At 36.7% G+C, this 14,882-nt stretch overlaps 1 protein-coding gene across 2 annotated transcripts in view; it reads right to left on the minus strand.

Moving 5' to 3' along the window:
• Positions 1-2,936: 2,936 nt before the first annotated feature.
• The window catches only part of NIPBL (NIPBL cohesin loading factor), a 91,820-nt gene continuing 79,874 nt past the window's right edge, over positions 2,937-14,882 (minus strand). For both annotated transcript variants that reach the window (XM_084277870.1, XM_084277871.1), the window contains exons 38-47: positions 14,782-14,872; positions 11,463-11,636; positions 10,725-10,915; positions 9,861-9,968; positions 7,730-7,930; positions 7,385-7,531; positions 5,730-6,025; positions 5,235-5,409; positions 4,512-4,697; positions 2,937-3,949 (exon numbers count right to left, since the gene is read on the minus strand). In XM_084277870.1, coding sequence (XP_084133996.1) covers positions 3,584-3,949; positions 4,512-4,697; positions 5,235-5,409; positions 5,730-6,025; positions 7,385-7,531; positions 7,730-7,930; positions 9,861-9,968; positions 10,725-10,915; positions 11,463-11,636; positions 14,782-14,872 — 1,935 coding nt within the window. In that variant the 3' untranslated portion in view covers positions 2,937-3,583. The remainder of the gene's footprint in view (positions 3,950-4,511; positions 4,698-5,234; positions 5,410-5,729; positions 6,026-7,384; positions 7,532-7,729; positions 7,931-9,860; positions 9,969-10,724; positions 10,916-11,462; positions 11,637-14,781; positions 14,873-14,882) is intronic.

The following is a 14,882-nucleotide window of genomic DNA, read 5'->3' on the forward strand; positions in this document are numbered from 1 at the left end:
GCAGCAAGGCTCAGTCACGCGGGTCCATTGTTACCCGGGAGCGTTACCAACACCTGCATTCAGGCAGAACGTCCTGCTGTTGGACTAGCACCAGACGAGTCAGACTTGAGTACAAACTTCTTTGTGGCGAGCCACACACACATTTAAGAACTATTTCAGTGCTACAAGGTATCTCAAGTTAAAGCTAATGTTTAGCACAACCCAATTATTCCACAGTAACAATATTCTCACTAGTGACACCACAACAGCAAAACAAAGGCTAAAGTTTGACTCAGATTTTAAAATTTTAAATAGTTTTAATGGCCACACCTCACTAAAATGCTGAATATTGCCCATGCCTACCTTTATACATGTTAGTTGTTAATATAAGCAATAAAGAACCTCAAAAAAATACAAAAGGGCATCACTGAATCATTTAAAAAAATACTTATTTATACTTAGTTTTGTCAAAAACTATTGTGTTCTTTTATAGCTGCAGATAATGAAAATACTCAAGAATTATTCTGCAATTTTACAGTACTGAAGTGGAAGATTAAAAATAATAATTTCATTCTTATTTATTAAGATTGTGGAAGTGTCTGTGTTTTCTTAGCAAGTACAATATGGCTAGTGTTAATGCTAAACGCTTGACAGTATCCCTTTGTCTGGTAAGCTACCACAACAAGTTTCCACATACAGAACCTGTACTCAAATGGAGAGCAGTAAGAATAAAAAACTTCATTAATAATTATAGTTATGCATGTAAAAACTCCATAGCCATACAGTGAAAAGCTACTACACAGCCATGTCAACACAAAAGGGCAGAACTCTGTCACTGTTATCAATTCCTGCTCTGCAGAACTTTAAAAAGCCAATAAACCTTTTTTTTTTTTCTTTTTTTTTTTTTCTTTAAACTTAGAAAACCCCCCTTCTCCTGGTACCTGCTGTTGCCATAATGTGGTTCATGTTGGTAACACTGCGCCTGCTACCCAGAGGCTGGGCACTGCACCCACTGCAGTGCTTTCAAATCCATCCTGCTGGAAGTCATCACCTCATGCTACACACAGCAAACAGAAGCTCACTTCCCAAAAATGAGTGCTGCTGTCACCTCCTTTCACAGCAAACTGTCTGAATGCTTTTGACAGGCAAAACTAAGTATTGCTCTGGGTGGCACCGAAGGGGAGAATTCAACTCTTAACTCATTCAGTAATTACTAAGTGTATACTCTAGCCAACAGGTCCCACAAAGGAACCTGTATGCCCCTCGCATCTCACACCACACAGAAATCGTCCAAATCCTCTCCGCTAAGACAACTTTAGACTTCAGGTTTCTATTGTTTAATTGTAATTTCTTTCTGACAATTTTATTCCAGTAAATACCACATAAATTGAAATAAACTTCTTCGCTATTTGGAAAGCCACATAACCAAGAAACATTTTGTTTAAGAACAGGGAAATAGTTGTTTTTCCTATTAAAAATAAGATGCTTTAACACAAACAGCATCAGAAACGGCTAACAGACAACTTCACCAACTGTATTGTATTGGTATGAAATTCTTGTTATTTGGGAGTTTCCTTGTGAAGCACTTCCAGCTCTTTCTGGTAATAACACGTGACATGTCATACAACCCCTCTATTCTCAAAGCACGAATTTTGCACTGCAAAGCTGTCCCCAGCCCTGAGAAATACAGTATTTCACCCTTTGCTACAAAAATGCCCTGCTTCCAGAGCTGCAAGGGTGACCTCTGCTCTCCCAGCACCTCCCTGCTGTAACAACACCCCTCTCAGCCAGCCACATGGCTGGTTGTGCAGCACAGGTAACACCATGGACAGCGAGAACAGAAAGGTGCTAAAATATTGTTGTTCCTAAAATTCCCAGTGGTGAAACCGTAAAAAAGCATTTCCCATAGGAACAATTACTAACTAGATTCTGAGGAGTTATGAATCAATTCAGTTTAATGTTGGGGGGTTGGTGGTTTCTTTTGTACTCAGGACTACTTTGGAATACTGTTACTATTCCTCACAAACTGAATCGTGTGTTAGAACACTGCAAGCTAGTTTCATAAAAAACAGGCTCCTACCACAAATTAAATCTGTAAACCACAAGAAAAGTAAATCTTTTTTTCTGAGGAACATCTGCATTAGATAAATAGGTTTAAAAACACAGAAGGGTTTCATATATTCCCCTAAGAAGTTTAGCTGGGTTAGTTTTTTTCTGTTAGCAAATCTGCTGCTTTCCTTACTCTCCGGGAAGGCAAACTAAACTGCTCAGGAAAGGCTGTGGGAACACCGTTGAAGCAAATGCTTCTGAAAGCTTTCAATAGCGTTATTTTTTTTCCTTTTTCAATTTACAAAATGTGAAAACATCTTTCAATTAGTAAAAAAAATAGTCTAATATACAAACATTCTTTTAAAAATTCATTTGTGAAGGAATGTAGCATAATTAGCCAGACTCATACCCATTCACTCCTCAGATACTGGTAGCTATCTCCTCGTGACACAAACCTCTCTCTATTAACCCAGAGAAATGCATACATAGCCAGTTAGCCCAAGCAGAAGAGTCACTCAGCTTTCCCCAGATTTAAACTACCATAAATTACCATTTGGACAGCATTAGAAAGAAATTGAAGCATACAAGAAATAAACTATAGTTTCTTTTTATATCAAAATGTACTCTTGAAAATGTGTTTGGCACAGTGCTAAATCATATAGTTAATACTAAATATTGCAGGATACAATAAAACCCTGGAGTTAAACTTGTGTTTACACCCTTTAAGGGATAAAAATAAAAAGATACCAATTATTCAGAAGTCAGCCTATACAAACTGTATAAACAATATTTTTATGTCTTGTTTTGAAAACCACTGATATAGTAAATTTTACATAAAAGACTGCAAAATAATATAAATGGATTTTAACAGATCTTTACAATAAGAAATTCAAATGGAAACAGACAAGTAACAAAGAGAAGTAAAAAAATTTATTGCAGTATTCGTTCCACCAGATTTGCTGGGGATCCCTTTTCTTGTATTATTTCAGGGTGACCTAATACATCAAAATCTACATTTACAAAAACTCCTCCTGCAGATAGGTCATAGATACTGCATGCTTTTTTTTTTTTTTGCTTTTTTTTTTCTCCTTTTTTTTTTTTCTTCAACAGAATAAATTATATATCCAGGAGATTCTGCCATTTTACAGCCTGGAAAAACAATGCTTCCCTGGAAACTGGGCTAAGCTAAAGAAAGCCATCCGCTGCTAGGTTAAACTCCAAGAACACTTTATTAAGAACATTAACAGACTAATTTCCAACATTCACTTGTTTATTTTTTTTAAACAGAAAGTTTTTTTTCAAGATATAAACAATTTTTTTTTGTTAAACTATAATACAGTGGGAGTAAAAATGAACTGAGAAGTTTCTGCTGCACAACAGCGAAGGAAGCTCCCACAAAAATGTTTACCAAACATTTCCTCCTTTTTTCCCGCGTCCCAGGTTCCATTCTTACTCTTCATTAAACTGATTTTTTTTTTTTTTTTGCCAGAAAGTTGGTATTTCAAGTTTTTCTGTTATTTCAATTCCTGTAAATTTGGCTGCATGTACAAATTCATTAGCTGGAAGTTCCATCCTTGGCGGCATACAGCGATCGTAAAGTCTGCACAACTTTATTAGTCAGCTTATTAGCACTCGTTAGAGCAATTTTTTTGTAAATAATGTCTGACTCTTTAATAGTGTCTACCCAAGGCACCAGTTTGCGGCCATCACGGCGCTTAGCCTCAGTCCAGGAGCCACTGTAGGAGCCTGCCATCCACTGAACACTGAAGCCATTGCTGGTTTTCTGTACTACTCTTGCAATTTGTGGTCGGTCTTTGTACTTTGGACAGCAAATAGCGATGACATCCATGACATCAACACTTTCATTCAGCTGTGCTGCCAACTCCGTAGAGTCTGAATTTCGTTTTGACCTTCTCAATGACTAAAACATTGGGGGGAAAAAAGACCAAGTGTTACACAAAAGAACTTTAGTGAAATTATTGCTTTTATTGCTTTTAATCCCTTGACGCCGGGAGTTGGGATTCCCCGGCACACATTCCATTGCCGGCAATGAGACGCACCGCGACCGCCAGCGCCAAGGGGTTAACATATCCTTGTAAAACCACATACTCTTAATTTGTACCCGTGTCTTTATCTCTTATTGATATATAAAATTATATATACACATGAATCATAAAGCTACATAAAAACTTGGCAACAATAAAAAGGATAACACACAGTACATTCCAAAGGAAAATTAATAACTTTTTATACGGGATAAATCTCATTTTCTAGTTTGTTTTTTTTTTATTGTCTTTTCTGTTAAACTTTCTACAAAAGTTGTATAAACGGTTAAGTAGAGAACCTCTATCTACAAAATGCTTTCTTTCATGTGGATTACATTACTTGGTGTACATTTAATATAATAGACTGACATTTATAAGCACATAAAAATCATTTTACGTAATACGCTGCGAAATACGTTGACTCCTCCTCCGCCTCACCCCTGAAGTGCCTCCTCCTCTATCCTCCCCATCACTTTCATCGTCCTCTGTCTCAGCTGCATTGTTTTTAGGGCTGCCTCCTCCAAGCAGCGAGGTAATTGCTTTGTTCCGAGCATTTGTGCTAGCTGACACCTCTCCATCTTCTTCCTCTTCATCAGGATCCAAATGTTCCATAAGGAGCTTGAACTATTAAAAAAAAAAAACCCTTTAAAAAAACTGAATAGACTTTTATAACACATTACGTTAAATTAAAAAAATCCAACAAATGGTAAGGAAAATAAACAGGGTAAAACAAATGGCAGACAATTTCAAATCTGAACAGCTTAACATCTTGTTCTAAAAACTTTTTTACTTTATTTCATAGATATGTAAAAGCTTAAATCCTGTGTTTCCAAAATTGCAAATTTCCTCTACCTGATCTTTAAAGATTCACAGGGTGGAAGTAAATACACGAGATCCAGTCTTCTTCACTGGATAAAGTGAAGAAGTATACAAGATGGATACAGACATTAGAAAACACTCCATAAAGATGAATATCCTTCAGGTGAAATTCATTCCTATTGTGTTTAAATGTATTAGATGTTTTTGAAAAACAGTCCTGCTAAACATCCTGAAAAGAAGCGGTGAAATGCTCATCCAATACCTCAGCGTCTACTTTCAAGTTTATACTGCATTGCCTAGGTTGGAAAGATTTCAGGTCTTCTGCAAAGCAACTTTACTTACATCTAAGTACTGTTTAACTATACTCCTCTTCACTTCTTCAGTGATCTTGGAATTAGCCATATCACTCCGCAAAAAATCCAGAGTTTGTTTTGGATGGAAATGCACTCCTGTCTTCCTGTTTATCGCTTTATCATAAACTTTTGCAGATTCAGATGGAGAGTATTTCTGAATTTTACTGTTTAAAGGAAACAAATGGAAGGAGGTTTTAACAAAAGTCCAAAGTAATTTCAAGGAAAAACTTTTCAAATCTTCAATATAAGTAGTTATAATCATTCCATACACATTAGACATCCTGGTAAGAAATGAAATCACTGCTTTTTCTAACATTTAACTGGTCATAGTTACATTTTTTCTCCTACACAAATCCACTGCTGAAACAATTAATTAAAATCAACTTTAAAAAACCAAGAATAAAACCAAAACAAACCTGGGAAATGTAATCTTTACAAAGAACTCACTAGATAACAAGATGGCCTATTATGTAGATATCCTTACCTATCAGAGAATCCACAGAGGTTCTTTAAATGCTGCTTCAGCATCAAAAGTAATAATATGCCTTGGGAGACATTTGCAAATTCAATTAATGGAGCTGAATTTTCAGGTAGACATTTCATCACAGCATTTATATCATTTTCTTCATCAGAATCTGAATCAGAGTCTACTCGTTTCCGTAACCTCCGAGGCTTAGATGCTTCCTCCTCACTTTCGCTCTCACTACCACTGTTACTGTCACTCTCAGTCTCCTCATCTGATGAAGGTTTTCTTTCCTTTTTTTTGTCTTTCACCATAGACTACAAGACAGAGAAGTTAATACACATTCAAAAGTCAGAGTAAGTAGCAGTGTTTAAGTTTCTAAAAATCTTTCCAAAATCATTACTAGCTTAAATTAGCAAGAATTCCCTAAGCAATGTTATTAATTTATAACTCAATACCGAAAATTGGAATTATTTACGGCAAAAATATGCTGAAAACTTGATCCAGAACCCACACATTTTGCCAGGCATGTACAGAAGGAACTGATGCAACAAGTATTCTATTGGCATGTTATGCTTAAAAGACTGCTGAAGTTTGTTAGCAGTGACAGTAAAAAGTGGCAGAAAGCCAAATAAAAGAAACCTGGAAGAAAAACTAGTTTTTCTTTCACCTGGATAACTTTTCTAGGCAACACATTGATTTCCTTACGTACTTTGGCACAGACAAGTCCAAGTTGGTTTAATCCTTGTCTCTTAAAATTTAATGACACTAATTACACTGACCAGAGAAATCCTCCAGTGATCATACACAGTATTAGTAATGATCAGGTTTACTCTTTGTAGAATACAGAATTTCAAACATGCATTATTACTGCACAAAGTATGAATTTTCACAACACAGAACTTAAAGATGTCACTAGGATCTTATTCTTTCTGTCCTGGGTGTTTCACATGGGTCCCCAGTCTGAAGAACATGCTGTCTCTTTCTAGCAGATTAAAAATTTACTTTGGTAGGATGAGGAGTCAAAGCAGTGTACTTCCTAGGCATATGCTGGCATGTACTTGTTAAGTCAGACAGAACATGCTAGAAATGAGTTTTCTTCCTGACAGTTTGCGCCCTCTACTGTACGGCTGTCCAGGAAATGAAGACACTCAAGCCTTTAAGAAGCAGAGGCATTTTTCTTACAGGGTTGTGTATTGCCATAAGAACAGATACCAGGTGGTTCTTATATAATACCGGAATAAGAGGCATATTGTACACTGTATTCTTGCAACAAACAATGCATTTAAGGTCTCTCAGGCAGAACACATACAACTACCCATTAGCTACTTGACAACAAAACAAACAGCCAACTGGATTTTATTATGGAAATTATACAGCAACCACACTAAACTAGCATTTCATTATGATTCTGGGTTCACGTGCTTCTAGATACATGCAGTTAATTCAGCCATAACAGGGAATGATCTATTTTCACGTGAAGATCTCAAAATTCATTGTTCTTTTTAAATATAAGCAGCAATGTTTCCTAACTGGTGTTTACCACATGCAGGCCAGGAAATAAAGTGTTGTTTATTTTGAACTACTTGTTACAAAGTAAAAATACTGATCAGCCAAATTACAGAGAAGCTTATGTTGCCACCATAATAAATATACTAAAACATAAATGCACATACCTCTTTAAATGACTGTAGTAGGTTGCTACCAGAAACTGATAGCGTAATGTCTATATGATGCATTATAAATAGTGGCTCTTCCTGCGTTTGATAAGGAAAACAGGCTAGATTGTCTGCAATGTACAAAAGCATATTCACCTCTGTTTTCTGGAAGTTAAAAAAAAAAAGTACGTAACTGGGCATAGAAAGCTACAGAATGATGCAGAAGTAACAAATGCATTCTATTGTATAAGTAATATTGCAAAGTACATCAAAAATTAAGTTATCAATAATTATATAATAAAATACATTGTAAAAGGGGAATTTAGGCTACTTTATTTTAGGTAAAGGAAATGTGATGCTTACTGCAGTATCATCAAAGAGGTTGAGTAAAGAAATTAGAAACGCTCGTCTGTGTTGACGGTTGCCTCGGATCATGGAGTACAAGTGTGAACATAATGCACTGGATGATTCATCGTGTCTAAAACCTCTTACAGGATCTTTTGGGGAGTTATTAATCGCCTGTTGTACCTGGTAAGACATCTTCATACCAGCCACTGCTTTCATCTGAAATGGAAATTGTATTTATTTTTATTTAAATCATGGCTTTCAAAGCAGGGGTTTTTTTCCTTTTAAGTGGATGCTCTCTGAAGTTTGAGGTGATACTACCTTTTGGGTTGGCAAGCAGATTAAAACAGAACTTGTGGCAGAGAGCAGAACATCTTTGTGAACTGTTTTCACTGCAAATTCTGTTAGAAACATGCAGCTCATCTGTTTACCCACTACAGACAAATTCAAATTTAAACAATTTTCAAGAATACAGAAATGTTTTCGTACAGGATCAGAATATTTTACCAGATGTGTATGCTTGATATCACCTGTAATTGGTCTATTAAACAGAGAGGGTGGGGAGATGTTTGCATGTATCCTGTGATTTCCAGCTGACTTTACTTACTTCAAAGCTCCTGCTTTAGTTTGAGAACAAACTGAATCTCCAGTTAAGCTGCATATCCAAATCTCCTCATACCACTTCTGCTGCTGTTCAGCAAATGTAGCTCTTCATCTAAACACTGTCTGAAATCTCAGCTGCTTATATAGCAGATTTCATCTGCTGGTCTTTACCTATTAGATCAGGTGTATCTGTCTGGATTCCATCAACAATGCAATGCTCCTGTTGCAGTGGAATACACACAGATATGGTGCATCCCACAATGTAGTAGTACACATACCAAACCTCAACTGGGGCCTTCTGGTACAAGTAGGTGCTGCAGGTCAGTTTCAGATCTCATTCAGAATTATCTGCACTATACCACAGCTACAAAAGTCCTCACTTAGCCATCAGGTTTTCCATTCAGCAAGATCCCTCAGACCTAAAAAGCCCCCTATGCTCCTTCTGCTTACATTACTATTTATAAAGTATTAGAATTTTAAGGCATCAAGGCATGTGCACTAAGGACCTAATTTTTCAAGGCATTTGTCCTGGTTTCGATCAGGATGGAGTTAACTTCTTTTGTAGCAGCGGATGGAATGCTGTGTTTGAGAGTTAAAATGAAAGCCGTGCTGATAACACCCTGATGGTTTTAGTTGCTGTCAGTCAAGGACTGTCTCAGCTCTTCAAATTTCTCTATTCATGAGAAAGGAGGGGATGAAGCCAGAACAGGTGATCCAGACTGGCCAAAGAGAGTATTCCATGCCAATTACGTCATGCTCAGTATAAAGGGGGGCTGGTGGGAGGAGGAGGGGGCGGCTCCAGGACGCGCGGTTTTCGGGGGACGGTCGGGTTCCGGGATGGCTGTGGGTGGCACGGCCTGAGCTGTGGGTTCGGTGAGAAACTGCATTGTGTATCAACAGCTTCATAGATTTTTTGCTCTAAAGTCCTGTTGGCATTGTTATATTTTATCTTTCTGCTATTCTAGTAAAATATCCTTATCCCAACCCATGGGCTTTTGGTTTCTTGGTTTTGGGTTGTTATTTGCCCCTTCCTTTTCCCTTCCCTTCCCTCACCCCCACCCCCCCACTTCTCCCCCTCCTCTTTTGCTTTAATGAGCAGGCAGCTGTGTGGATCTCTATTCGTAGTCCTAGCATTGTGAAAACATCCTTACCTCTTACCAAATAAATGCTTTAAATATTATTCAGTGATGAAAATACTGCTGTGAATTAGAAGTTAAATGGAATTCTGGACTGGGAGAGATGATTCAAACTATTACATCCTTTCTATTTCTAAGAACAGAAATCTCCAAACAGGGAAAAATATCAAGATCACCTTTAGAACTGCTTATAGTTATTTGCTAATTTATATGTATTTAAAAGATGGGTAGATGAGGTGCTCAGGGATATGGTTTAGTAGAGGACAGGTATGGTTGGACGCCATGATCTCGAAGGTCTTTTCCAACCTAGTGATTCTGTGACTCCTCTTCTGCAGCTGAGACATATTCAGACGTTAAACTTCTAAAGAACTTAACAGTATTTTATAAAATGATAGATTAGAATTACTTACATGAATGAACCCAGCATATTTTTTGTCTATTTCCACCAACTGCTGGTCAGCTTTATTTCGCATAGAGGGCTCTGGATCTGTGCCCATAGCAATTAAGTATGGCACACACTTGAAAAACAAACAAAATGATTATTCAGAGTCAATGTACCTCCTCTTTTTCACTCTTTGTTCTTCTACTACACTGCTGTTCCTGTTATACTCTCACTACTGTAGAAACTAGCATACAAAGCTCTGTGCAACTTACTACTATTTTTTGCAAGCAAACAGTACAAAATACATGAGATACCAGCATTATAAATGAGGTTTCAGGTAGTGTTCCCTGTTCTCTCACACTCTAAAGTCAATTTACACTACAAAAAATTCCATTAAAAAAAACACCTGACTGCCACTTATGACCAAACATGCACAATGGCTGCATTATAAATAATAATTACAAAAACATTATGTAAGCAAGAATAATGGAAATGACGACTGCAGTTCTGACACTGGAATTCCATAGTGTTTTGGAGGACATGGGGACTGAGGTAGAGGCAAGCTGACAAATTTTCCGTCATAAAGAATCAAATGAAGAAAACAGCTGGGTATACACCTGAAATTTATAACAGAAATATGCTCCAGTGTGGATTTGTACATGCTGTAGGCACTGGGTAGCTCTTTACAAAAACAGAACATACAACATTTGGAATCTCACTAGCTAAACAACATAAAACAGATTTCCACAATGTGCTTTCTGTAAAGACCATTTGCTGCAAGAAGAAATTACTGCACCATAGCTGGAAGAGGAAAACTGGACATTAGGTGGCAAGTATGAAAACCAATAAAAACCCAAATAACAAAAACTCCCTTGATAAAAGCCTACCATACCTGAACAGGATGGATGAGACCCTGGTTTAATGTCAGTGCAATGACATTTAGAGCAAAGTGGCGTACACTGGACTGGGTATGAAAGAAAGCCTCAAGGACCTGTTTGAGATACAGCTGCATGATGGAACTACTCATCCCTGAGGAAATATCACCCATTTCTTTCAGGTCTTCCTGTTTTGCTACTTTTTTCCCTGTAAGAAGAACAAAAACAATAGCACACCCATCACACTATAATAATTTACTTGTCCATTACTTAATGCATGCTATCTTTGAGTTTTACAATACATACATATTTCAGCTGTCCTAAAATGGGTTTATGATCTCATGAAACGTAGAACATTCTGATGGTAAATACACATCAAAAAAATGGAGACATGATTTTAACTTAAAGAAAGGTCTTTAAATTTTCAAAATTTCTTATGTTGTATTTAGTATTCTCTATCCACAACTTAACCCTAGAGGAGATTTTAATAAGAATTATAACTACCATAATTACAGCAGCTAAGCTTTCTGTATTGCTTTCAGGATTTATACATCTTGAAAGTAAATAATATATACCCACTATGTGAATATAACTGGGTAGATAATAAATTTTTGAAAATTATTCTAAGCTACTTTGGATATAATATTACTGATCTTAGAACAATCTTAAGTGATGTAGCTCACATAAACAGAAAATTGTATGCAGTAAAGCTGGGTTTTGCAAGCCGTATTAGCACAGAATAATTCAACACTTACAGTCTCTGTCTGCCTGCTGCATACGTGTATCCTCCTCCTGCAAGTAGGTCTGGAGGTTTTTCAATACCTGGATTTTTAAGTTTACAGAACAGGTCTTATCTGAAAGAATGCTGTTGTAGAGAGTCTTCACTTCCTGTTCAAACATTAAACTTGGGTGTTGTATAAATGCAAATCCTAATGGTGGGAAATAAAGGGGAAATAATTTCCATTATTGCCATCCAGCAACTGTATTTCTGCTTTTAATCCTTTCTTCAAAACAGAGATATGAAATTTATCTCCTCCCAACAACACAGTTCTAGTACAAACAGTATTGTTCTGTACCAATGTCATCTCTAGCTCAATAAAGAGTTCTGTTAGCCATGACAGTCCCACTACCCATGACTGATGGATAAAGATGGCTTGTTGATGCACAGCAGCTTTGTGCAGGAAGAGTTATACAGGTCTGGAAGTGTGTCCATTGTAGTGGCCTACATCTGATGACTAGGAGCTCTCACAAGTACAACTGAGGAACATTACTAAAAATTTCCCATTGATTTTCCAGTACATTTGGAGAAAAACATTCGCTGAAATCAAAGAGTTGCTTACATGGAAGCAGGACAAACACAGAAAAACTGATAAATATCACAAATATTTAAAAATAAAATCTTAAAAGGAAAAAAACACAACAGTGAACATAGTAAAAATTATACCTCTCACTGTAATTACTCATATACCTATTAAGGTCTTCTTTTGAAAATTATCTGAAGCATTCCCAAAACTGTATCTGTTGGAATACATACACTATAGAACTGGTTTTAGCTGTAGCCTTACCCTTGGCATGGAACAGCTTGTTCTTAGTCTGTATTTCATGAATCTTTTCCAAAATTGTTACAGTATATACAAATATAGATCAGATATGTAGATTGAGAAGGGCTGCTGACAAATTCTTACAGAGTATTGTGTAAAAGCATAATGTAACATCACATTTTAAATTTCATCTTTACGAAAAGCAGACAGTAAATGTATTTTTATGACGACATGAAAATAAGATTCTGAATGAAAACAGAGAAAACATATGAACATAAAACAAGAATGAGAGGGGAAAATGACAGCAAATAAAATGATGTAAAAGCAATGTATAGAAATAGCTGTAATGAAGGGAACACTGAGTGAAGTTTTTAAAACTGACTCCATACACACACAAAGAAAAGACAGCATAGGTAAAGGCTAAGTCCAGGACAAGACCTCATGATGTTTAAGATCTCATTTCAGCCTCAGAACAAGAAACAGAGAGAAGCAGGTAAGGTGGAGTGGAAGAGAAGAAAAAGAAAAGGGAGTGATGACTGTGTTCAAAGTATGTGGAATAACTGTGCACCTTATACAAGTTTAGATTGATATTTGTAAGTTTATCATATCCGAGCAAGTCTAACCCATTTCTTATGGTTAATTTTAAAACTAAAAAGCACATGCATATAAATTCTTTTTTCCTTCAGTCACTTAAAGGACTCTAAACCACCAGTATTCTCAGGGAAATTCTTATTTTTCCATCTTTTGTATGCATGGAAGAAACCTTACTTAGTGTAAGAATTTGTCATAGGAGGTGAAAAAAAGGCCCCTACTGTGTTTTTTAAGGACTGACTTTACATGTCAGGGCTGCTCTCACACCACTTCATACCTTTGATTTCACCCTGTTAAGAGTCAATAGGCACTGAACATGGCTAAGACAGATATTGTCCATTAGGTACACAGAAGTTTAGCTAAATTTCCTATCCCATTTTATATCCTCAACCTGTCTTGCAAATACATATCTGGAAGATAAGTACAACTGTAACAATTAACCTTATGGTTAGATTAATCCATGAACAGCAGCGACAACAGCAATGGCAAAACCTATTGAGTGTCCTTTCTGAAACAAAACATTAGTAATTGCCAGTAGGAAAGCACACATTCTTCACATGAAGCCTTCACAGTGTATAAATGTTGAATTAGCTTGCTCATTTGTTTGACCTAATTGCTGCACATTTACACTGAATGATCTTTGACAACTTTGCTCTATTACCAGACTGTAAGGTGGAACTTTGCACTGCCTACCAAATCTCCATACATCCAACAGTTACCCTCAAAATGGAACCAGTACTTAGGTGAGATCAATATATCACTGAAAACAGTTGTCTGAGGTCTAATTCAAATAGAACCTGATATCCTTACAGAAGGAGGAAAAAAAAATATCTGAAAAGCCATTCTTCTTTTCCCTACTTCCCCAAACCGATCACAGTTCAGTCTGTAATTCAGCAATGCTTGTGGCAAATAAAACATTCTCTATATCCATGAGCAAAGCAATCATGTCTATGACTAGGAAGGCAGCCCCTTTCCCACATGCAATATTCTGTAAAGGACAATTAAATTAGACTGGACCACAGTAAGTGCTGTATATCTCAATGTAATGCCTAGAAAAACTTCAACCACTCCACAAAATTGTAGCATTGCTCCTGCAACAGATGCAGCTCTGAAGTCCATCCCACTCATCTATCTTAAATGGTTTCTCAAACAATATGAAATCAAGATTCAGTCTTGGTCCTTATCCTTGGAGCCCTCCCTAGCCTGAAGTAAAGTAGAATATCTAAGAAGCCACCTAAAAAAGCAACATACATATTCTTGACCACTGTTTAACTACACAATGCAAGCTACACATGCCTGAAGTCTTTCCTTAGACTAAGCCATAAACATACACTGAACTCATTCAGAAACAAGGGATATCTGCCCAAATTAAATTCTCTCACATGTACAGTTACTGTCATTACCCAAACGAATGTGATACAAACTACTGAATGGCAGTTCATGTTCTACTGCAAAACAATGAACTACCTATTTAAAAATTTAGAAATCTCCAAACAAAATATAATATCTAAGATACATGATCTCAAAAATACAAAGCATCACCCAGTTGGTATAAATGACCAGTGTTGACTTGAATTCTACAGAGTATCTGGTCCTGCACTTATAATATTTAGTTGAAAGGTTTCTCAGCACTTTTTCACTTGTTCTTTAACCATAACTGAGGACTGAAAAAAAGGATCTGATGTTGCAACACACTTGCATGTGGAGAAAGAAATGCCTCCAATACTTCAGAAGTCTGTTGCAGTTCAAGACTTGGTCTGCCTCAAAAGGCACTGACTGTCAAAAGCATCCACTCTGCTTCAGGACTAGCAACCTTTTGACAAATTCTCTATAGCCAGTTCTCAAATAAAACTCCCTTGCTACTACCCAAACAAATTAATTCTGATTGATAAGCATGCATTTTTACTATAGCAGAACAATAAAAACTATTAATCTTTCTTACCAAGGCCAATAATGGCTTTTGTCTGTACTTCTTCATCTGAATGCTTTGTGAAATACATCAGCAGTTCAAGCACTTTATCCTTAATGTTAACCTGAGGAAAT

The sequence above is a fragment of the Gallinula chloropus genome, assembly GCF_964237585.1.
Source record: "Gallinula chloropus genome assembly, chromosome: Z".
NCBI lineage: Eukaryota > Metazoa > Chordata > Aves > Gruiformes > Rallidae > Gallinula > Gallinula chloropus.